Below are 25,531 nucleotides of genomic sequence, written 5' to 3'. Positions count from 1 at the left end.
TAGATAGATAGATAGATAGATAGATAGATAGATAGATAGATAGATAGATAGATAGATAGATAGATAGATAGATAGATAGATAATCTGAAGGTGGAAGCACTTCTCATTGGAGGGGTTTTTTACATGTGGTAGACACTCAGCTTTTTGGGGCTTTGATTCAAGCGCCTGGTATGGCAAAGGTGTTTAATCCTGGGCTGAGTAACTTAATGAGGCCAAGTCACAAACAAAAGATTCTGAACTTGGAATGCTTTCCACCATTGATCCCTACCATTGCATGGTAGACACCTGTGTTCATTTTTGTTCTTTAGGGTCATAAAGCATTAATTACTCTTCTCAGAGAACTACATACAGTGAGTCTGCAGCCCTATTACTTCAATAAATTCCTGAAGTCAAGTAAGATGGCAAAAAGTAATGTCCAATTCCACTATATTGAGTATAGTGTGGGCTGTTTGCAGAACAAAATTAAGTGGTCCTTTGTCTTGGTGTCTAAGTTGAATATTAAAACACACAGGTATGTGAGGATGTCAGCTTGTGAATATGCCTTTCCTTAGGCCCCGAGAACTAAACTGTCCAAGAAGGTCTGTAGACACTGCTCTGAGCAGCAGATTTATCTCTTGTTACTTCCCTACCCCCATGAAAGTATTTCTTGCAAGATGTTCACTTTGCTCTTGAGTTTTAGTTGAAATCACTTGCATCTGTAGATCATGGGACATTATTACTTTAGATCATGCTTGTTATAAATCTTATTTCTATAGAAGATTAAATTCTTGTTTTATGTATATTTCATATGCATGCAAATAATTGTGTCTAATAAGGTAGTATTGGAGAAATTTTCTGTAATATATGAATATATATAACAAATATGTATCATATATTTAATGATAGTTTATGTATAAGAATATATGCCTTCCTCCTTGTGTTAAGTTTAGATATTGGACTTAGCTGAGCAGAGCTCATTGAATCAAACTTGCATATTTGTATGTACTGAGTTTTTTGGTTCATATAATGGCATATCAACCTCTTACTTTGATTTTTAATTTTTATTTCTTGCTGACTTTTCATTGTTTTTCACCAATTAGTTTAAAATACACACACACACACACACAACATGTATTTTGTGTGGGATAGGAGGTACTTGCAGCATGCCGTGGCACACAGGTGCAAGTTGGAGGACTGCTTGACCAGGGTCAGTCCTCATTCTACCATGTGGTTTAACCACTGAGCCATCTTGCCAGCCCTCCAGTTAGTTTTTTTAAATATCCATTGTAGCCAGGTGTGGTAGGATGCAATGTAATAATATCAACACTTTGGAGGCTGAGGTGGGAGTATTCCAGGTTCAAGCTAGGCTGGCCTCAGAGAAAGAGCCTCTCCCAAAACAGAACAAAGCATATGTCCTTGATAGTCGAGAGAGACCCTCCTCTTCCAGGTGCTACTGATGGGAATTGGCATCAGACAGTTAAAGCAGATATTATCAGATGGGACTGAAACGGGACCCTTATTTGTGGTTAATGCGTGTTGTGAAGTTTTGCTATATATTGTCAGATTTTTTGTTTTGGTTTTGTACACGTCATTTTGAGGGAAAAGAGTGAGAGTGACTTAAAGGCGTGGCAAGACAGAAACTTTAAACAGCCCTTCTGCTTTCTCCTGTTGTGCTCACCAGTAGAGAATCAGGTGCCTGGTCTCAGTACATGCCCTTTCTGCTGAAGAAGGTCTTGTATTAAAGTGACCCCACCTACCAGTGAGTGGAAGTCAGGGAGCACCATCCCAGGGCCAAGCTACAGCTGCTTGTGCACAGATGAGCACATTTATGGTGGTGCAGCAGTGGCTGTTCGTTCTCTGTAGATCTTTACCTTCTGAGTTAACATGAAGCTCTTTTTCATGAATCGTGGGTAATTCTCTCTGTAGTTAAGAACTGCTGTGGATACCTTGCTTTGTATCTCCATATCTGAAGTCATAAAGTTATCTAGACAATGCCTTTAAGATATCAGCTGGTGCAAGGGGGTTTAAATTGCTTTTTTAGCTATAGTGAAATAAAGCAGGCTTTCCCACCCTCTGTGTTCTTAAATGAAGCTATCTGCGAACTCCCGTTTCCTTGAGTTTTTTATCCCGCCACTAGATGGCAGGGATAATAAAAGATGAAATGCCAGTGTTAGCTCATGCTTAATTGATGTTGTTCTCTAGCTCTGTTAATAAATTTAGGGTGAGTATGAAGTCTCTCAACTATAGAATCCTCCTAACTCTGTAAGAACATCTGTAAAGCTTGTGTATCTTAGTAACAATGTAAAGGAGAATGGAAAGCCTTTCATATTTGAGATACTCATTGGTGTTTTTAAATATTATTGTTTTTGTGTGTTTGCATGATGTGTATATGAGGTTTTATGTTGCACAATGCATATTTCAAAGTTATGAAACAACTTTGTAGAGTCTTATCTCTTTTCATGTTTACCTATGAATGGATGTAGCATTCTGGGGATGGAAGCAGGTCACCAAGCTTGTTGTCAAAATTGTCTTCACCTGCTGAGTGTCTCTCAGCTGATCATCAGTTTGATGACCTGCCTTTTTGCATGCACCTTTGACTTCTCTATCTTCTGATTCTGTTAGACTTATTTAGCAACTAAATAACTGGTCATTTTTTTGGTGTCAGTATTTGCTTTCTTATTGACTAGGTTGAATGCAGGTATGTAAATCTTTTTGCAAAATAGATTTTTTTTTTAAATGAGCTTTTTGTTGATAGCCTTGAAGAACAGAATGATGAGATACTAGAGTGTAGCTTATGATTCTGTGATGCTATAGAAGATTTTTGTCTTGGGTGGGGCTTGTAGCCAGTTGGTAGAATGACAAATGACATGCATTAACCCTGGGTTTAATCCTCAGCACCACATAAATCAGGTGAAGTTGGTACATGCAACTTGGTGAAGTTGGTAATCTCCTAGCACTTGGGAGGTGGAGACAGGATTAGAAGTTCAAGGTTACCCTCAGCTGCATAGTGAGTTTGAGGCTAACCTCAGTAGATGAGACTTTGTCTCAAAAGTAAAGGAAGACTTCTTGGTCTTCTGAGCAGACTTTCACGAGAGATTTCTTGCTGATATTACAATAAACAGCCATAGTGATGGCACACACAAGGGACTTTTATGATGTTTCGGTCAAGAGTTAAGTCATTAGGACCCACAGACCTGTCATCTCAAGTAAACCTCAATTCTGCTAGTAGCCTAAGTGAGCAAATTTACCTTGAAAAGGGGGTTATTTCCAGTGGAGCTCCCAAAGGAGAACCCAGCCCTGCCTATGCCGTAATTGGAGCCACATGCTCTCTAAGCGGAGGACCTAACTACACTGAACTCTCAAGCTTGGATTGTGACCTGTAAAAGAATATAGTAACAAGTGAATGTTGTTAGATACCACTAAGCCTGTGTGACTTGTTACACAAGGGTAGAGAACAAATACAAATGCCCTTTCTAGCCCTTGCTTCCCATCTACTACTGCCTAATGTATAATCAAGAAATAGGTAGTGAGTCCCTTTTGTAAAAGGCATGTATACCAGTCCCTGGATACAGTCTTGAAGTCAAGCATGGGTCTGATCTAGAGGGGAAGAAGATAGACTTGGAACGAGTAAGAATGACAGATGCTGTGAAAGGCATGTGCTGTAATGAGAGCATAGAAGATTTAATTCATGTTCCTGTCTCACAGACTTGTCCTAGCCATGCTTTTATTAGCATTATGACATGGAATGTACTCCCTCCCCCCACCCCCATACATACTCTTTTCTCCTTTTAGATCATTTCTGTTTTCCTGCTTGGTAATTAGTCAAGGTTTAAGATAAATGCCAATTGTAGAGACCTTCTGTGAGTCCTGTAGGTAGTTGGGTTTGTGAGGGAGACCGATTGCTCGTGCCAGAGTGGTACGTAAGGTAAGCTCCTAAGAACAAACAGAACCTGGCAGGGAGGCACTGGGACTCCTGCACATTGCTGGCGAGTAGACCAGTGATAACTCCTGTGGGAAACCCTTAGTCTTTTCTAAATACATGATTATAGCCTAGAAGTGGAATTATAAAGTATTTACCCAGAGACTGAAACACACAATCTTAAAGACTCAGGCCTGTATAAGAATGCTTAATCTATCAGCTCTATCACTCTTCTCAACTAGGAACAGCCTCATATCCCATCAATAACAGCATGAATAGTAGTCATAGGAGGGAATGCGCTTTAGAAGTAAAAAGGGACACATTACTGCTCCACGATGTGAATCTCAAACATGTTATGCTAACATGTTACTGTTAGATAAGTGTAGAACTATCCCATTTTTACAGAACAAAAGCAGAGAATGAACAGTAGAATATATGTGATGAAGGAAGTCAAACTGTTTGAAAAGGGAGGTGACTGGAAAGGTGTGTGTGGGAACTTTATGGGCTGGTGGTTTGGGAATGATAGTTAAGAATGGTGATATGCATGCAGTGTCAGCTCGTTGCATAAAACATGCATTTTAATGCATGAAATTCTACTCCAGGTCTTTGTTTTTATGTAGAGTGTGTTGTATGTACTTACTAGTGAAGGCAGCTCTGCATGTTCATTCAGGCATTTTTCCTTGATTGCGCTTTCCCTTTACTTATTTATTTTGAGACTATGTGTATGGAACTGAAGCTCAATGGTTGGCTGGCCACAGGTCTGGGACGCCCTCTCCATCTCAGTTCTGAAGTTACAGGCACTGACTGAGTTATTTCTTCAGCCCTTTTTCAGATTTCCAAAATGAAAAAAAAAAAACAAAACATGGTATATGAGTCTTTAGCATTCAGATGTTCTGTTCTTTGGTTGCTGTCTGCACTATTAATGGTCAGGTGTCAGCCCTGCAGAGCCAGAAAGCAAGTCTGCCTCTATTCTCAGTTACCTTTGTGCTTGCATGCAGTATGTCTAGCCTCAGAAGTTATGAGGTGGAAAGTTACTTGAGAACTATAGTTTCTTAAACTTAGTGTCCATATTTTGTGGTCACATTTTAAGAAATATTTGCATTGTTACAGAATTTTGTGCTTAGTGTTTACATAGCATCTAGCATTTATCTGTGCCAGAATTCACAAAACTTGTCTGTTTAATGTTAGGGTTAGCCTGCCCTGGGTATGATTTTGAGATAGTGTGTATGCTGTATTTGAAAGCCCCTAAACATCAGATATCCTGAATAGATAGGGCTTTATTTCTTTTTAAGTAGATGAAAGTATATACATTTTCTTCTTAATTTCTTCTTATTACCCAGTGTTTCATGAAAAGGTAAAGAAAAGCAACTGTATTGCCGTGTGCATTTGTTATTATTAATTATTATTATTCAAGAGCCAATAAACAAGAGTGATGTGAATAGCAGCCATGTGGTTACTTAACACTTTGCCTAACTGCTTCTGTCTTTGTCTGTTTCCCTTAATAGAAATGATAACTAATTTTTAAATGATTAATGATTAAGCCAGAAAATTGAAAAGTGAGTTCAGTTGAATCACCCCAAACTACCCTTTTCCTGGGGTCACGGTCTCTGAAAGTGAAGTGGACCAGTGCTGCTGCTGGGTCTGATGTGTTCTGATGCCTTTTGTGACTCCCAGTGGGGGTATTTCAAAACCAGTTTTAAAATTGTACAACACCTTTATGCAGACTTTAGTGTGTATGGGGGAGGCCATCCATATTACTATTAGTGAATGAGGCTGTCATCCAGAAAGGTTATACACCCTGCCCTTGCCTCTGTTTGCAGTGAGGCCTATGTTGCCAGCTGCCAGTTTTGCCAACTTGTGAGAAGCATAGCTAGCCATAAGGTTGGCAAGAAATTATTCCATATTGAGCAATTGCTTGTGTTGAACACTGTCAGTGTGTTTGATGTATTTGTTGTGTCTTGGCTGCGTTTCTGTTTTTAGTCTATTTCTGACCTTTTTGGTTGCAGAACTGTATCATAATTCCTGAGCTCCACTGACTGGCCTCTCTCCCTCTCCATTCCACACAGTCCCTGATGCAGTATAGGAAGGATGAAGAGGAAACAGTCTCTTAAGCCTACCTGGTTTTTGTTAGAGTCAGAACTGCTTGTTTATTTATTATATATACAATGTTCTGTCTGCATGTACCCTGCACACCAGAAGAGGACACCAGATCTCATTATAGATGGTTGTGAGCCACCATGTCGTTGCTGGGAATTGAACTCAGGACCTTTGGAAGAACAGCAAGTGTTCTTAACCTCTGAGGCATTAAGATAACACTACCAGTGGTTTTTGTTTATACATATTTAAACATGTATAACCAGTGTTTTTCAAGTACTGTTTAGTTTTGAACCCTTTCATTAAATGAGATTTATAACAGAATGCAGAGTATATGGAGGACACCATGTTCTGTTCAAAGTGTATTCCAATTCTGGTATCCAAGGGGAGCCTTTTGGAACTCTCAAGCAGTTTTAAATCTACTTTAGGATAAACAATGTCCAGAAGGGGATGTAAAGGAACCTCTGTAGCCACTGATCATGCTGCTGCTGCTACTCAGAGTCATCCTGCCATCAAGTTGAAGAATGTGGGTTCTGGAGCCAGAGCTGCCATCCCAGCCACTGCATAACTGTATGACTTTGGCCAAGTAATAGACATTTTTGCCTTAATCCAGTCATTCATTCAAATGTTTTGTTTGTGATTGTGAGTGTGTGCCAGATGAGTAAATGGAAAAAATACTTAGCACAAGTTACAAGAATTGTACAAAGTCTTCAAACACACATCATAACCACTCTGTGTCCCTTTCATGCACTGTGACCATAGCTTGATCACCTGGAAAGAAAATGCCTCTATCAGATTAGCCTGTGGGCAAGTCTGTGGGGTATTCCCTTAATAGTGATTGATATGAGAAGGACCAGCTCATTGTAGGTGATGCCACCCTGGGCAGGTGGTCCTGGGTTGTATAAAAAAGTTGAGCAAGTCATGAGGATCAATCCAGTAAGTGGTGGTCTTCTGTGATCTCTGCTTCAGTTTCTGCCTCTAGGTTGCTGCCTTGATTTCCTCTCAAGATGGACTATGATTGGGACGTATAATCTGAAATAAACTCTTTCGAGTTGCTTTTGGTCCAAATATTTTATCACAGAAATAGAAAACAGGCACCCATCTTTCTGGGCTTTACATTTGCTTACTAGTTTCTTTTCCCTATCTATGAATAGTGACTACTTCATCCTTAAGTGTCTGACAGATGGTGTAAGATCAGGCTTTATTCTTATTTACAGCAGTCTGTCCTAGCTTCTATTTTTACTCTTATTTTGTGGAACTTTTCCCATCTATAATGATCTACATTGTGTTTATTGTACTAAGCTCCAGAAAAGCACAGTTTTCTTTTTCAGTCTTCTATTCTTAGTACCTCAAAGAAGCTTGGTACATATCAGTTACTTGAGGGATTTCAAACATAAATGATTATCACTTTGTAGAAGTGAAACGTGTAGGCTTGTGTCGTGGTGTGTGCTGTTTATTCTAGTGTCGTGTCAGACAAGACTTCCTGGGAGTCTTGTCTCTGTAAGGAGCTGGTGTTTCCTGTTTTTTTAAATACAAACTATAGTTAATCTAATTTCTCAAAGCAAATTAAAACCCTAGAGAGGGCGATTCAAAGCTCCCCTTGGTGGTAAAGGGACTGTGTTGACACACTGCAATGTTGAGTGTACCCTTCCATCTACTCCATTCTCTTTCATAATACCATTCTTTAGCATTTTGGGTTTCTTTGAGACAGGGTCTCCTGTAGCACAGGCTAGCCTGGGACTACTTCATCTCCTGAGTACTAGTATTTTACCCACAAGCCATCACACCTGGCCCTTTCTGTGTTTTTCATCACCAGCATTGGTCTCAGCTGCCTTTCTGGTCCTAATTGATTGTTCCTGAAGTGTGCCTTAGGTTTGGTTTGCAAAATCTGAATTAGACTTATATTCCTGTCATGGGTGTAAAAGATTTTTTAACTCAACATTTCAGATGTGACACAGAGTTTATTTCTCATCTCCCTTGTATTGGTGTGCTCTTTCACTACTAAATGGTTGAGATCCTCTCCTCCTTCATTTTTTGATTGCTTTCTACTGTCATCTTATTTAAAAAAGTTTTCCTTAATGTATTTTTATAAAGGCTGGTTTCTAAATTGCTGCAGTATCTGTTGTGTACCTCTAAAAATGTACTGATCTTGGATCTGAGAATGTGACACAGAAGTGAACAGAACCAGGTATTGTGGCCCATGCCTTTAATCCCAACATTTGGGAAGTAGAGGCAGGAAAATCTTCAAAGCCAGTCTGATCTACATTGCAAGTTTCAGATTAACCAAAGCTACATAGTGAGACATTGTCTCTACCCCCAAAAGGGGTAAATAGAGTAGGAATTATTTTCAGGCCCTTGACAATCATTTTAATAAGTGTTATGAAAAAATAATAATTCTCGCATCTCTCCTCAAGAAGCACACACAGTGGCTGATTGATTGCATACATATATTTGGATGGTCTTTTGGAGGAGAAACATTTTAGAACAAAGGACAGCCTGGTCCTTTGGAAACTTGTTTTCGTTTCACTGCTATTTGTAGCACATGTGAACTAAAAAACCTGCTCTATGTTAGCTATAAATTAGGTGAAAATTATTTCCCAGCTTTTCTAGCTCATATTTTACATACACCATATAATGTTAAAACAATGTGTGGGGTTGTAGCTCAGTGGTAGAGCATTTACTGGTCATGTTTGAGACTGAGTTTCTTCCCTGGCAGATTAATTTTAGGGTAAGGCACAAAAGCTTAAGTTATTGCTCGGGTCCCTAGAGGAGTCAGCTGCAGGCATTACTTGGCTCTCATGAGCAAGAAGTCTTTCCAGGTGTGTCTGTGTGCACATGCTTGTGCACACACACACACACACACACACACACAATTGCATGATGAGGTAAACCTGTAGTTCAGTGTGACGTTTTGAAAGCACACATTAAAATGGCCTGGGGTTCAGGGAGGTAGACTTGTCAGAGAAGCTTTGAGGACAATTAGAAATCTCAGGAGGGAGAATTACATGTGTGTGTAGCAGGTATGCACTGAGAAAGGGCATTCTAAAAATTGCTCAAAAGAAGGAAATTGATAAATACATTCTATTTGGGTTTATTAGGAAAAGAATAGCCTTACGGTTGGTCTAAATGTCTCTTCTGTTTGCTTTAGATTGGATTTGTAGTACTGCAACTGAGAATTTGCATGAAAGAAAATATCTAAGCAGTAACAACCCAATGTGCAACAGATTTGTAGTAAGTTATAAATTTAGATGGTGGTGCTTCCTGTTTAATGTAACCATGAGGGAGACAGATATTTAGTATATAGTCAATAGACAAGGGCCAGAATTTTCTTAGACCCTAAAGAAACTTTGGTATTAAGAAAACCTTGTGCAAAAATAAACTATTACTGTTTGCTATAATCTGAACTCTTATACACTTAAGCTTGATATTAAGTTTCTCTTCTGAGTTCATGTAGATTCTATTAAAATATACTGTTTCTAAAATTGGAAACCCAGTAATTTATTTTATTTTGGAACTTCTTGCAGTTTTTGTTGAATATTTAACTTTGAATAAAACTGGTATTTACCTGTATGCTTTTGTGTTTTTGTAACTGAAAAGATGGGCAATTACAGGGATACTGAAGGGTATAATGAGACCGGAACATATGGTCTTATTGACAGTGTCCTTAAAACTTTCAGAGTCTTTGAGATGCCGCTTTATATTTAATGCCAGGATACTTGTTATTTTCCATGTTTAAAATGTAGTAGAATCTAGTGGTGTTGTCTTAATATGCACATATAGGGTGTTTAGTTACAGGGTCATTGTGAAAATGCCAACAGATTATTGTCAACGTGTCACGTTTTTTAGATATAAAGATAGCATTAGAAATGAGATTAAGTTGGGGATTTAGCTCAGTGGTAGAGTGCTTGCCTAGCAAGCGCAAGGCCCTGGGTTCGGTTCTCAGCTCTGGAAAAGAAAAAAACAAAAAACAAGCCAAGAGAGTCTCAAAAACTAATAAAAAAATATAACTTTAAAAAAAAGAAAGAAATGAGATTAAAACTAAGCAAAGGTGTTTGAGACTTGTAAGGTGAAATTGTATGATTTGTGGAGCAACATTCAGGAAGACCTAAATAAATGGATATTTGCCATATTCTTGAATTGATTATATTCTGGTAATAAAGATGTAAATTCTTTCTGGATTGATTTGAAATTAAGTGGAACTTGCTGGGTATCTTGGGTGTAGCTGACAAACTTACTTTAAAATTGATGTGTAGAATCTGAGGCAGGAGGAATTTGCTACATATTGAGTATTAGGCCAGTCAGAGGTACATAGTAAGAACCTGTATCAAAAACCAAACACACACAAAAAAAATATGATTTAGAAATTCAAAAAGGCAAGCCAAAAACTACTAGTAAAACCATTCTCTCGGATACCAAGATTTAATTGAAAGCTGTAGTAATGATCAGTTCCAGACTCACTAAGGGTCTAATAGATAAACTTTAACTGTTAATCATGAAGAAAATAAGCAGTAGCTTACTCAGTCTCTTACTACGTACTGAGTAGTGCCTCACTCGACTGAGTAATGCCTTGCTTTCCTTCAGGCCTTGATCTCAAGAATTACAGCTAAAAAAAAGTCACTTTGGAAAGACTGGTATAGTGGGTTACATAGTTATCTGCCTTTGTTGTCATCTCCATGCAGAACCTCAGTCATGGAGCCTGAGATACTCTTTCAGCATGTGATCAGTACCAACACTAAGAAGAAAGTAGTACATTGTGTCCCTTAGAAATGTGCTAAGGCTCATAGAGTGAGGTAACCAGGCTAAGAGCAGGGTCACACGTGGTTGTAAGGGTGAATAGACTAAAGACTGTGGCAGTAGAGAATGAAGTAAGTCTGCATGACTCAAGATCAAGTATGGAAAGTGGGGAGCTAACCTTGTGTAAGACTGGGCAGTCATGTGAGAGCTTCCACCACTGTGGTGAGAAAGCTACACAAAGATAAAGCCTCTGAGGAGTCTGATGAAGAGAGGTGCGGTGTGGTCACATTTGTGTTGTGGCACACAATTAGAAGCTTGACAGGATTTACAAAGATGAACAGGCAGTCATTTTTATATCTAAGATGTGAGGGACTAGACTCTGAAAGCATGTGCAATATGTTTGTTTTGAGATGGTGAGTCAGGTGTCCTGTCATGGGTTTGATTGGATGTTGAGTTTGTGGCATTGGGGGTGGTAGTGGTGGAAATATCAGTAAAGACAAGTATGAATGATTTAGAAATGAGAAGGAAGGTCCAGGCAGGGACATAAGCGTACATTGTGGGACACGACCTGGGTCTACTGAGGTCTCTTGGGGAAACTTAAGAGCGAGTTATCATGACCATCTTAAATAGAAGATGCTTGCTGCCTGGAGAGAGAGGAGCAGCTGCAGAGCTGGGGGCTCTAAAGCTTGCCCAAGGTCATGGCTTATGTAAAGGGAAAGTACCCCTGAGGACAGTTTTGGTGGTGAGCTTGGAATGACATGCTTGTAATTGTAAGACATGTTGTTTATTAACCATTACTTGGAGTAAGTTTTGTTTTGTTTTTTAATGAAAAAAAAAATTGTTGAAAATTTTAAGTCTTGATTCTTGCTATGATACAGGTTCTTGCATTCAATTTTGTCACAAGGTCCGGGGATGTTACTCTACTTTTCTAGGGTGGTACTCTCCTTGCCTAATGGTTGCTTATAAGTGCATCTGGAGTTCGCAGCACCACGTGGTTTCTGTATATACCAGTAATTTGGGCATCTGGGCCTTGTTTTTGAAGATAATTCTGTGGTGTGGGGATTCCTGTATTACACGAGAGTCTAACTCTTTAATATTAAAAATCCCTTCCTCAGAAAAATTAATATTACTCCACAGCCTTACAACATCAAGTAGTCAAACTGAAAAAAAAGCGTACTAGATTTTGTTCCTTTATAGAGTGTGTTTGATTGAATGAGTGAATGAATTACACCTTATCAGCATTTTGGGCTTATGTTTGAGGCCTTCTCTGCCCCCAATCCCTTGTAGCACTTAGTGACTCTGTATCATGACTGTAAGAATTCAGGCTGTCTCTTGATTTAACTTTTCATACTTTTTTTTTTTACTTTGTAGTTGGCCCTTCACTTTTATCTGTTAAAGTAACCTACCTATGATTCAGCTGGATAATCTTAGTTTTCCTTAAATTTTGGAAATGGTTTTTTTTATCATATGTGCTAGTCTTAGTAATAGTAGTTTCACAGCTGCTCTACAGCATAGCCACCTCATGATATAGGTGCTGTGAAGAAACTGGAAGACAAGCACATACGGAGCCTACTCCTCAAAGTCATACAAGATGAGGTGTGAGCCAGGTGCCTTCGTGGTACTGAAACCTGTAACCAGTAGGATTCTCATCTGGAGATGAGAATCCACTGTCTCCTGTGGAGCCTTCTTTTGTGTTGCCTACCTGCTTACTTTGAAGGTCCTTGTTCTCTCAGGTGTTTGATTTGGGGACTATACACTGATTGGACTTCCTGTGCATCATCTTTTGAGTCCCGCGCTGTGCTGCTTCCTGCGCCCACATGTCACCCTCTGCTGCCTACTTGCCATGGCAGTGGTAGAGGAAGGAACCTTGCATGGTTGGATGTATCGCCCTCACCTTGAGAGCGGATGCGGGTCCATCCTGCGCTCTATAGCTGCTTTGTGCTGAATATAGAGTGACCCTGAAACTGCCCTCTGTGCTTTGCATTTTTTTCTGCTTACACGTTAGGCTTTGATTTCCTTAGTTTAGTTTCTTCTCACTTGTCATTTTCGGAGATAAATTATTTCTCTTTAAAAACCATGCTATTTCCTGGTGTGTATGTGATGCTGGGGGCTGAACCAGGGGCTTTGTAAAGTACTCATCTAGCTCTCTAAACTAAGCCATGCTTCCAGACCCATGTTCTCTCACTGTGCTAGCGTGATCTATATGCTAATTTTTAAGCCACTGTTTTATTGTTCTATGTTAAGTTTTGGGATGATACATGACATGTGTTTCCTCTTCAGTTTGATGCCATCTCATTAATAGTTCTTAATCTTTTTGAGTCATGTACTTCTTTTGCGATGATGAATTCTGTGGATCCTAACCCACCCCCTCCTGGTTAAATTTAAGCCCTCTGCCTTGAACCCCACAAATTTTCACATGTTAATTTTTGAGCATTACTGGTTCTTACATGAATTCTAGCAAGTGCTGGTGTTATGGTTATATTAGAGGTATAAGAATTGGTTTGAAATCTTATTATTTGAGCCTAATGTATATATATGTATAACAAGATATTTGTAGCTATATAGTGAATATAAGAAAGGTATTATGTTAACTGATTTTATAATATTTTCTTTTCTCTTTTCTCCAGGTTTAACTATAGATCAACACATCATCTTGCATCTCATGGGTTCTATGAATTTTTAAATTGGTTTGATGAAAGAGCATGGTATCCACTAGGAAGAATAGTAGGTGGCACTGTAAGTATATTAGCTATTCTTTATGTTAACTGCAAACTATTGAGTAAACAATTCACTGCTAAGGGGGGATGAGGGTCTTTGAAAGCTGTAAATAGTTCATAAATATATCTTCTCCAGTTAATTAGCCAATATTTCTTAGCTCTGTTCTTGGCAGTTTAAACTTTTCTAGCCTCAAGCCTCTGAATTAATCTAGATAGTTGAACCTCCATACCTGGTGTAGAGGTCTCTGGATCCAGGAGGATGACATGAAGATTCTTAGGATTCAGTGTGTAGGAACTTGTAGAGAAGGGGGAAGACATGGCAGCTCTTGGAGTTCGTATGCTTGGTTGTTTCTTCTTGAATGGCTATGCTAGAGGTTTATCAGTATCAACTCCAAATAAAAGTTTTGCTCTTATCTATCTCTCTGTAATTCAAATTCATTTCCTTCCTTCTATATCCTTAAATTTATTTTTATGCTCCTTTCCCAATCTCTGATTTCTCTAGTAATTTTCAACCTTTTTTCATTATTGGTTGGTTGTGTTTTACAGTTGTTACAGTCACAGTTATCACTATGCTGTTATAAGCATTTCCTGAGTTTTGGTGTGGTGTTTCCACCACCCTTCCATTTTAATTTCATTCTACTTGTGGGGATTTATTTTCTTTTATACTCACTCTGTTGCCCATGCCAGTCTGCATTCAACAGTAATCCTTCTGCCTCAGCCTCCCAAGTGATGGAATTATAGATGTGAGTCACCATGGCTGCCTAGAATTGCATTTAACTTTTAAAGAGGAGGCTTTGTAGTGCTTGTTTAAGTTCTGAAATAGATTATAGTTAGTAAATGGGATGTAACTTTTCAGAACTTTTAAGTTTTGAGACTTGATTGTAACCTAAAGTACATTCTAATTTAGTGCACTTCTGTGTTTAGAAGGAGGTGTGTGTGTTTGTGTGTGCGCGCGCGTGCATGCGCGCATATGGTGCACGCTCATACACATGTTAGGAGTGTACATATGGAGGTCAGAATTCAGCCACAGATGTCTCCTGGGTGCTCTCCACCTTGGCTTTGTTGTTTGAGCAGAGTCACTGGCCTAGAGCTCTCTAATGGAGCTAGCTTGACTGACCAGCAAACTCCAGGTATCTACTTGCCTCTGCCCACCATGCCATTTCCATCTCCCAGGACTGGGACTACGAGAATATGCCAACACTCCATGTTTTTTACGTGGGCATTGGGGATGGAATGCCAGGTCTTCATGCTTTTACACGTGTTACCGTCTGAGCCATCTCCGCAGCCCCATTTTGAAGCTTCTTGTACCCTGATGGTGCCGTAGTTTTGGAATAGTCTCATCTCTCTCTGTAGGATTTTGTTCCTACTTAGTAAGGAAGGCAGAATTCCTTCCTGACCTCCCTATAAATGAAAAGAGTTTGTCCAGTTTAGCTTCATAAACAGAATCTGACATTGCTTGGAACTAGGCTTTTTCTCTGGCCCTTCTGTCAAGTTAAAATCTCTCTTGGGATTTTTGCTTTATTTTTCTTGTGGATTCTGGTGACATGAATACCTAGTTAATTTTAACTCCCTTGGTTTTTGTTTGTTGGTTGGTTGATTTTTTTGTTTGTTTTTATTTTTTTCAAGACAGTTTCTTCTGGAGATTATGTTTTTGTGATGCTGAGCAGTTAAAAATAATATTTATACATAGTGTGTTCAATGGTAATAAATGGCAAGGAAAAAAGCAAGGGGAGGTGAGGTAGAGATGGTTGGGAGGATGACAAGACACACAGATTGAAACAGGACAGCCAAAGAGTGAGTATGTGACATTGCCTTTGTGGTTCTGGTCTTAGGGAGAAAGAGCCGTTTGTACATGTACATGTCGCAAATGCAGGTAAAAATACACATTCTAGTTACTGAGGAATAATTCAGAATGAATGTTCCCAGAACCAAATCTTCCTGAGCTCACTGCTCTGTTGGTATCAGGGTGGGTGTGTCAGTACATATATTCTTCCCTCCCATCATTAATACTTTGAGCATACTACTTTAAGCCTTTTAGTATTCTTTTGGTTTCCAAATGACTGGTCCTTCTTAGCTAGTGGTGTTTACTTTCTGAATTTTGGATTTTAAAAAAGTAGGAGGAACTTATTTATAATTATCATTTCTCTTTTTAATATATACACAATAAGAACAAGACTAGAGAATTAAAAATCCCAGTCCTAAAAAATAAATGACAAAGACAGTGCTCAGAAGTGAAAAAAATAATTACTGGAATAAGGATCATTACATATTTTAATTTTAATTAGTCTTGTTTTATATGCTCTCTGTTCTCTTATTTAAGTGTATATTCTGTATATGAACTTGTTCTTTATATCTATTCCAAAAATATTTTATTTTGTATCACCTAAATAGGAAAATTCTTCCTCTTGATCTTAGCTACAGATGATGTGTACTAATAAAAAAGGAATGAGTACTGTTTGTTTTGGGCACCTTGTTTTATATGTAACTAAATTCCTTTCCTCTCCTTCTAGGTATACCCAGGGTTGATGATAACAGCTGGCCTTATTCATTGGATTTTAAATACATTGAATATAACAGTTCACATAAGAGATGTGTGTGTATTCCTTGCACCAACTTTTAGCGGCCTTACATCTATATCTACGTTCCTGCTAACTAGAGAACTTTGGAACCAAGGAGCAGGACTTTTAGCTGCTTGTTTTATTGCTATTGTACCGGGATATATATCTCGGTCAGTGGCAGGATCCTTTGATAATGAAGGCATTGCAATTTTTGCGCTTCAGTTCACTTACTACTTATGGGTAAGTACCACTTAATGTTTAGTTACCATTAATGCTGGTAACCTTCTGCCCTAAGTCTTTAGGTTGGACATATATCTTTAACCAATAGTGTTGCTACAGATCTGTTACTATTTATAATAGGCGACATTTAAAAGCAAACCAGAACCTTTTCTGTATATATAACTGGATTAATACATCTATATAAAATTTAGTTTTCACAATAATCTTGTGTCTACCTTATTAGTCATAGCTTCAAAGAGCTTTCAGAAGCAGCCTGTCAGCTATACATACCTTATATGTGAATACCTTTTATACATTTAACTATATTTTTAGGTAGCTAGATGAATGACAGCACCACTTTTTTTTAAGATTTTATTTTATGTAGATGAGTGCTCTATCTGCATGTCCACCTGCATGCCAGAAGAAGGCACCAGATCTCATTACAGATCTGTGGTTGTCCTGGGAGGATAACGTGGTTGCTGGGAATTGAACTCAGAACCTCTGGAAGAGCAGACTATGCTTTTAACCGCTGAGCCATTTCTTCAAGGCCTTTTTGTTTGTTTGTTTGTTTTGTTTTGTTTTGTTTTGTTTTTCGAAACAGGGTTTCTTTGTGTAGTCCTGTCCTGGACTCGCATTGTAGCCAGGCTGGTCTCAAACTCACAGAGATCCACCTGCCTCACCTCCCTGAGTGTTGGGATTACAGTTGTGTGCCACGCTCCCAGCTGCCACTTTTTCTTTAATAAGTATTTTAAATTCTCTTAAAAGCTACCTGGCTTGTGGATATTTTTGCTTTGACCTAGCCTGGAATTCCAGAAGAATGCTGCAGTATGATCTGCAGAGGTCTCTTGATCTTGAGTTTAAAAGAGATCTTCATCTTAAGTTTAAAGAGTTTAAAAGCACCCATGTGAGTATGATGACAGCATTGTTATCATTTAAAAAAAAAGTTTTTAAAAGCTCTTTTCATTTACTGAATGCAGCTGGGAGAAAAAAAGCCAAAAACACTACCCTAAACTTAAAATTTTGCAAACTCTGTTTAAAGCCTTTTAATTATGTAAGTTTCAATACTAAACATAATGAATGTAAATGTGGACAGATCTTGTTAATAAAGTACCAACGGTAAAGTTTGTGGTAGACTAGCCATGATATGCTAAGTCATGAATATAAAATTTAAACAATACAAATGGGACAGTCTTTATACTGTTTGTAGCAAAAGTACAATAACGAAAAATCCCACACATCATTTCTGAGGATGTAGGGTGACACTGAGGAAACAGCATTAAAGGAGAGTCAACCTATGTTGGTTAAATTCTTCCTTGAATACAATTATCTAAAGTAAACAATGGCATTGATTTGAATGTGAGTGTTTGGATAGGTGGTGGGTTAGCTACCGTTGTCATCTACATTCTGTTGTTATATCTCATGCTTGCTGTAGAAGAAATACCCTATTGTCGGAAATGTGTACAGCACATAAATGGAAGGAACAAAGCTCAGATAGAAATAACTCATTCATAGTTGGGCATTGAAAACCAAATGACATTGACACTATGTAGTTTTCTGGCCCCTTTTGCTTCTAACAAGGTCTTAGTTGTATATGAAACTGTGAGACTGGCCTCAAAGTCCTGCCTGTGCCTCTTTCTCCCCGGTGCTAGGATCATAGCTACGTGCCATTCTAACTGAATCTCAGCTACCAGTTAACACTTAGATTTCTTCAAAATTGTAATAAAACTTGTGTTATGTTAAAGACTGTATGTTTAATCCTTTTTACCATATTTAGTGTTGTACAACTGTCACCACTATTACTTTCAGAAAATTTCTCCAGTTTAAAAATTGTGCTTTGACCTCGACCCTGTTGTTCTCAGTTCCTCTTTCTTTATGTTCTGCAGTAACCATGCACCTGCATTAGAAAGTTTTATTTATCTGCTTTTGTTGGGTTGGGAAGGCTCGTGTATGCTGTGGCACACAAGTGGAGGCCAAGGGACAGTTTGTGGAATTGGTTCTCTGTCCTCCTTTACATGGTTTCTAAAGATCAAACTCAGGTTATCAGACGTGCAAAGCGAGCGCTTTTTGTGCTCTGAGACATCTCTCACTGTCTCACTAGTGTTGTCTTCTACCAACTTACCTCGTCTGGACATTTCACATAAACGAAACCTTACTGTTTAGTGTCTTTATGTTTTGCATAATTGTTACATATACACACATTATACACACTTTATTTTTTCCTCCAGATTTTTTTATTATGGTAAAATATGCAGAATATAACATTTACCAAACGGCACGGTTTAGAAATGTTATATGCACCTGTAATGTTTTGTGACCATCCTATCATCTACCCACATCTTGTAAAATGTAACTATTTTACTTTTGTCTCATTGGCTTTGGCTAACTGAATTGGTAGAACCTAGAGTATATATTTGTACAACAGTTGTATTTTTAGTGTCTGTGCGCCACTGTGTCATTTTCCATGACTGCCTTTTCACACTCCCGCCAGCAGTACACTTGTTCCAACGGCTCCTAAATTCACCTGCCCCTTGTTCTCTCATGGCTATTTCTTACTGTAGGCCCAGGCTGGCCTCAGATCCCCAATATTCTTCCTGCCGCTTCCCAGATAGCTAGGGTTCCACATGTTGGCCTCCACGCCTGGCTTAATTTTTCTGTTTTGTTGATAGTAATGATACTAATGGTGTAAGATGGTGTAACTGGTTCTGGTGTATGTTTCTTCAGTGATGAGTGGGAAGCACCTCTTTATGTGTCTGGTAGCGAGTTGGATATTCTTAGTAGAGATGCCTTTTGAAGTTCTTTTCTTATTTTTGAGTTGCATTTTATGGGTCTCTGTGCTTGCTACTAATCCCTTATGGATTGATTATTTTTACGTTTTTCTCCCATTCTGTATACTGCCTTTTCACCCTGTATCTTTTCATATATAAAAATTAATGTTCATGAACCTCTACTTGTCAACTTTTTCTTTTATTCCTATGTCCAGGAGATCACTGTAAAACAGATCACTGTGAGTTCTTACCATGTGCCGCCTTTTAAGAATTTTATAATAAATAAATAAATAAATAAATAAGAGAATTTCATAGTTCTAAGTTTTATATTAAGGTTGCTCCATTTATTATTTTATAAATGATGCTTAAACAAAGGTCCAGATTTATTAATTCACATGTTGATTTCCATTTTTCCCCATTGATTAATTACTCTTGGTACCTTGTCAAAGTCATTTGACATACAGGCCAAGGTTACCTAGAGCTGTGTGTGGACCTACCAGAACTTTTGTAGTACATTTAAATGTTCTCTAGCTTGGTTCTTATTCATAATCATAATCGTTTGTTGGGATTTGGGCCCCTTGACAAACAATCCTTTCTCAATTTCTAATTGAATGGTCTTAGCATTCTTGTTAAAAGCAGATTTACTGTGATGTATGTCTTTACTTCTGAACTCGCCTGTCTCGTGCTTCTGCTCACATGTGCATTTATTACAGTAGCTCCATAGTGAAATTAAGGTTATCCAGGAGCCATGAGATCTTTCCTTGCTCCTTACTACAGTGCAATGCATTCCTACCAGTGGGGTATAAGGGTGACCCTAGGCTGTGTCCCCACCAGCACTGGTGTGTTTTCCCAATGGTATCTGTTCTGACTAGGTGAGATGGGATTGCATTGCCATTTTGATTTGTACTTTGGCTAAACATACTGAATTTTTTTTTTCATGTTTTATTGGCCATTTGTACTTTGAGAATTGTCCATTTGCTCATTTGTTGATAGGATTATTTTTCCTTTTGGCATTTGATTTTTTGAACTTTGTGTATCCTGATGATCAGTTCCCTGCTAGGTGACCCTGAAATTTCTGAAAGTAGTTATTTTTAAGATTCTTTGGGAAAAACTCCCAAATAGACCAACCATGTGGCCTCACTTGGGTTCTCACTGATCTGAACATTGTGGAAGAGGCCACCTTAGGATTGCATGGGATATGTCTTTCTGTGTTATAGGTGGTAGCTAATTTTTACCTTCTATTCTAGAAACTTTATCGCTTAACTAAATTTTTAATTATTTGTTGATGTGTGTGTGCACCGCGTGCAGTCTGTAAGGCTGGAAGAAGGCAGGAGTTACAGTTACAGACAGTTAGTGTGAGCCCCCAGGAGTACTAGGATCTGAAGCCAGGTCCTCTGCTCAAGCAGTGTGGCTCTTACCTGCTAAGCCATTTCTCCAGCCTCCTACCTTTTGTTTTATATTTATGTGATTTATATTTAGTGATCCTTTTGACTCTCTTGACTATTGTAATTTGTAAGTCTTAAAATCCAGGTACTATCATCCCTGTGATTTTATTTACTTATTAATACTGTGTTGGCAGAGTCCTTCGCCTTTCTACACAGAATTCTGAATTAATTTGTTTTTCCTATTGAAATCTTTTGAATTCTTTCGTCAAAGTTTGCTGGTTTTCTGTTTAGATATTCTATACATATTCTTTTCAAAGTCATTTTATGAACTAATATATATACACACACATACTGTGTTGAAGAGATATTGTGTATTTATTTAAATATTAAGTGCTAATTGCTTTTGTATTCTGCTGTGTGTCTGTGTTCACTTAGTATTTCAGTAGCTATTTTAATTCCTTGAAATTTTCTACTTAGACAGTTGTGTCAAATTTTAATTTCTTCCTTACCAGTCTGCATTCCTTTTCTTTCCTCCTCTTGTCTTGTTGGATTTGCTAGGACTTCTAGTCCTGTGTCAAATAAGGGTGGTGGAAGATGATATCCTCACCTTGTCCTGACCCAAAGAAAGCATAATGGTGGGTTTATTGCTCAGTCTTTTCTATTCCAGTGTTCTAGGGACTACACTTCCCTCATTGGCTCACCAGCTAATTATCATGTCACAGTACACAAGTTCTGTGTAATGGAAATTTTTATGTATTGACCATGTGTCCTGTGATAAACTTGTATGTTACTTTACTTTTGCTTTTAGATTTCCTAAGATTTTAAACATACCAAGGTCATCTTATCTACCCCTCCCCCCAAGTAAAAAGGGATGTTTTATCTTTTGGTCTACAATGTGTATTCCTACTGTTTTCTTCCTAGTTTGTACTGACTAGAGTCTCAATACATTGTTGCATATCCGAAGCAAGGAAAATGGATGCCGCTCACTTGCTCTGACTTAAGTGGAAACATAAGGAAGTACCAGTGCAATGTGATTGTAGTTTAGGGTTGCTGTGTTTAAGGAAGCTTTCCTTGGCTTTCAGCTTAAAAGTTAATGGTTGTTGAGTTTTGTTTTCTCTTTCTTGTAAGGTTGATCATATTATTTTGACCCTCCCCATTAATACTATGGTTTGAGTAATATTTTACTTAGCTGTGTCTTGTATATAATAAGCTGTTTACCTCTACACACTCTGTAGGTCTTCCTGTTGGTGACAGTCAGGTGTCTCCAGACATTGCCAAATGTTCCCCAAGGTTTAGAATTGGTTATTTTACTTTCAAATATTAAAATAGTTTTGCTTTATGAAATAAATATTTGCTAAACATGTACAACCTTGTGTGTTTTGCTGTGTGTATTATATACATTTTGTTAGGAATTTTGTATCTATGTTGGTGAGAAATACTGGCCAGTAGTTTTCTTAGATTGCTTTTGTCTGATTTTGATATCAGGTTTGCAAATGGCCTTTCAAATGAGGTAGGGAATGTTTTCTTCTCAGTGTTCTGAAAGTTTCTATGAAATTTTCATTGTTTCTTATGCAAAATTGAATTCACCATTGGACCTTGGTAGATTTTTTTAATTACGTGAATCAGTTTTTTTATGTTATTGTTCTAATCTGATTTTTTTTCTTCATGAGTAATTTGGTAATGTGTGTCCATTTTGAACCATTTTTATTTCATCTCAATTGTCTGATTTGTTGGCACAAGTTAATAATATCTGTATTGTCTGTAATGATGTCTCTTATTTCTGCTTTTAGTAGTTTGTATTTTCCCTCTTTAGTTGATTAGCCTGGCTAGGGTTTATCTAGCTTTTTTATAATTCCCTCCCAATTAATACTGATTTCTTGTCATTCAGAAAAAGATTACTGGACCCTGAAGAAGCTTTAAATTCAAACCATTCATCTCTAAAAGACTGCTAAGTTGGGTCTTGTTCAACTGTCATAACCAACTCTGCCTTTTGATTAGAGTGTTCAGTGACTTCACACTTAACACAGCTTTTTTTTTTAAACACAGTGATTTGATTTGTATTTGCAATATAGTATCTTTCTATCTGCTAAAGTGTATTTTTAATTTTAGTTGTTTCAATTTAAAAAAAATCTCTGTGTATTGGTGGTGTGCATCTTGAACTTAGTACAGTCTGCCTCTGGTTGTGACTCAGATAATTCTAGTAATTTTAGCAGTGAGGCTCCGATACTGCTCTTTTTCTCATATGCCATTGTCATCATATATGTATCTGTGCATGTGTGTCACCACTCTAAAAATCCAGATAATAATTGTGTATTTGTGTGTACCTATATGTATATACATACACACACCTATATATTTACAGTTGATTGCTTTTGTTCTGTTATGATGGATCTCAGGTAACTCAAGCTAGCCTTAAATTTGCTATATGGCTGGAGCTGGCCTTGAACTCCTTATTCTTCTACCACTGCCTCCCAAGTTCTTGAATTATAGGCCTATACTACCACATGTAGCAGCCTTTTTTTTTCTTTTTTTTCTTTTTTTTTTTTTTAGATTTATTTTACTTATGTGAGTGCTCTGTCTGCATGTACACCTGCATGCCAGAAGAGGGCATCAGATCTCAGTATAGATGGTTGTGAGCAACCATGTGGTTGCTGGGAAATGGACTCAGGACCTCTGGAAGAGCAGCCAGTGCTCTTAATCACTGAGTCATCGCTCCAGCCCCTGCCTTCATGTTTTAATGATAGTTTCTTTCTTAGGGTTCATGGGGTTGTTGTTGTTTTTGTTTGTTTGGTTTTGTGAGAGGTCAAATGTATGTTCCTTTATACATTTTTTTTCCTCTTTCTCTTTCAGAATTTCTTTTTGTCTTTATCTTTCAGACCTGTGACCATTGTCTAATTTACTTATTATATTTAGTGGCTAATTGGGATTCCTGGCTCTGTAAATTGTTTGCCATAAAATTTGAAAAGTTGTGATTTAAAAATGGGTGCCCTGCCCCATCCCCACCCTAGTCTCTTTTTGGAATTTTGTCTGTGTTCTTTGAGTTAGATGGGGCTTTTTGTGCTTGTTTTGTTTGCTTTTTTTAAAGGTTTATTGTATATAGTGTTCTGGCTGCATGTGTGCCTGCATGCCAGAAAGGGGGCACCAGATCTCATTACAGATGTTTGTGAGCCACCATGTGGTTGCTGGGAATTGAACTCAGGATCTCTGGAAGAGCAGACAGTGTTCTTAACCTCTGAGCCATCTCCTCAGCCCCAGATTAAGTGTTTTTATTGATGAGTTTTGTTTATGCTTGTAACTCAGATTTCTAGTTACTTCAATTTTTTTTTTTTTACATGCCTACAAAACTACATATTTCAAGTCATCATTCAAGTGTTACCTATTGTAACACTTCTTTGTTTTTTTCGGGACAGGGTTTCTCTGTATAGCCCTGGTTGTCCTGAACTCACTCTGTAAACCAGGCTGGCCTCTGCCTCCTGAGTGCTGGAATTAAAGGTGTTTATAATAGCTAACTGAAGTCTGTGAGCTCTAAATTCAGCACCTTGGTCTATTCTGATGTATTTTCTGTTGACTGCTCTTTTTCTCCCCAAACATGAGTAACCCTTTCCTGTTTCGGTACCCATACCTTACACTTGGTGGAAATAGCGTTCTAGGAAATGCTATAACTTTGGATTTTGTTTCATTTACCTGAACTAAAGCTGGCAACTCTGGTGTTTCACAATGATGTATCTACCATTATTTTTATTTCTAATTTTTATAATTGAATTAAACTTCCTAAAAATCACTCCTGCCTGCATAAATATATGTCAGCCAAAGATCTGGTTGGAGTTTATGTTCAAGCATTTTCACACAGTTGATTAGTCTGTGGTATGAAGAATATTTTCAAAGGTACAGCTGATTCTTTTGATAGTTTTCCCAAATCTTGGGTGTATGTGTGTGTTCTCAGCAAAAATGAGGAATGACCTTATCTCAGATTGTTTTCGTGGACTTTTCATTCCAGGATTGTGTCACTGGTTCCTGACTAGTCTGCCTGTCTTAACTGTTCTTGTAACTTTGGGTGAGCAGAGTGGTAGACGGCCTCATGTTTTGAGAGTTTGCTTTTAGATAGCAAAGCTGTTTTTCATTCTCATCACTCCTGAGTCTGTAGTGAGTCTAGGGGTATCAAACCAGCTGATTTTTTTTTTTATATATATATATAAACTCCATTTTCACCATCCAAGCCGAGTGGAGAGAAGGGTAAACTTTGAAGACACAAAGACCTCTGTTCTCAGCTTGTCCTTTTGATTGATGTTATGTACACTGAAATGGTTATTTTATGCAGTCATCTGTGTGTGAGCGAATTGAACCTAGAGCCTTGTGTGTGCTGGTTAAGCACACTACCCCCCAGTCCTCACATAGTTGCTTTGAACTGTGTTAGTTCTGGTCGTTCCTTTCTCTTTGCTCTCAGTGAATAATCTCTGAAACTTCACATCCCTATAACCAGACATGTCTCATATCAAAGTTTTCAACTCTGATAAAAGATTCCATTTCAGTTAGCTTTGGAAGAAAATGTTATTTATAGTCCTGGGATCAAACCCAGGGCTTTGCACATACAAAATCACGTTTAATGGCATTTAGCTGAGAAGTTAGTGAATCAATTTATAATCTCATGACCATTTAAGAATTTCTCAATCTGGTTGAGGCTTAACTTTTGAACTGTTGTCTTTCTGTTTCTTTCCACTGGGGTGGCTTCTAGTTGATCTTGCTCTTACATCTTTTTGTTTCAAGCTTAGTCCTTTCAACTTTTCAGCTAGAAAGCAGTTCATAAGGTCACACAGTGCTTATGGATAGTGAGTGAGCCTCCCACATTATTTCCACCAGGCATTTGGTACCACCTTGTCAAAGACCACATTCCAAAACCACATCCCCACATGGGTCATCTATGAGCCTCCTCAGGAAACTGATTTTTCCTACATTACTGCCAGACCCAGTAGCTCACCCTGGAATGCTGATTTGGTCTCGAACGTCGTCACTTCTGTCCATCCACATCTCCACTATAAACTAGAGGCCCAGTGAAAGACTCCTGCCTCTTCTCTTTCCTGTTCTTAAAAGCAGCTCATGAGCATGGCCCACTAGAGCCTCTCTGGTTCCTTTGAAATAGTGGAGGTGATGTTCTGTTTCCCTC

At 38.2% G+C, this 25,531-nt stretch overlaps 1 protein-coding gene across 1 annotated transcript in view; it reads left to right on the top strand.

Annotated features, from left to right (window-relative positions):
* The window catches only part of Stt3b (STT3 oligosaccharyltransferase complex catalytic subunit B), a 67,636-nt gene that overhangs the window by 14,582 nt on the left and 27,523 nt on the right, over positions 1-25,531 (top strand). Inside the window, exons 2-3 of the mRNA XM_055601674.1 lie at positions 13,354-13,462; positions 15,954-16,241. Of these exons, the coding sequence (XP_055457649.1) occupies positions 13,354-13,462; positions 15,954-16,241 (397 nt within the window). The remainder of the gene's footprint in view (positions 1-13,353; positions 13,463-15,953; positions 16,242-25,531) is intronic.

This window comes from Psammomys obesus, unplaced genomic scaffold (genome assembly GCF_907164565.1).
Source record: "Psammomys obesus unplaced genomic scaffold, mPsaObe1.curated_primary_1811, whole genome shotgun sequence".
Taxonomy (NCBI): Eukaryota; Metazoa; Chordata; class Mammalia; order Rodentia; family Muridae; genus Psammomys; species Psammomys obesus.
This window is presented reverse-complemented; position numbering and strand designations above follow the sequence as displayed.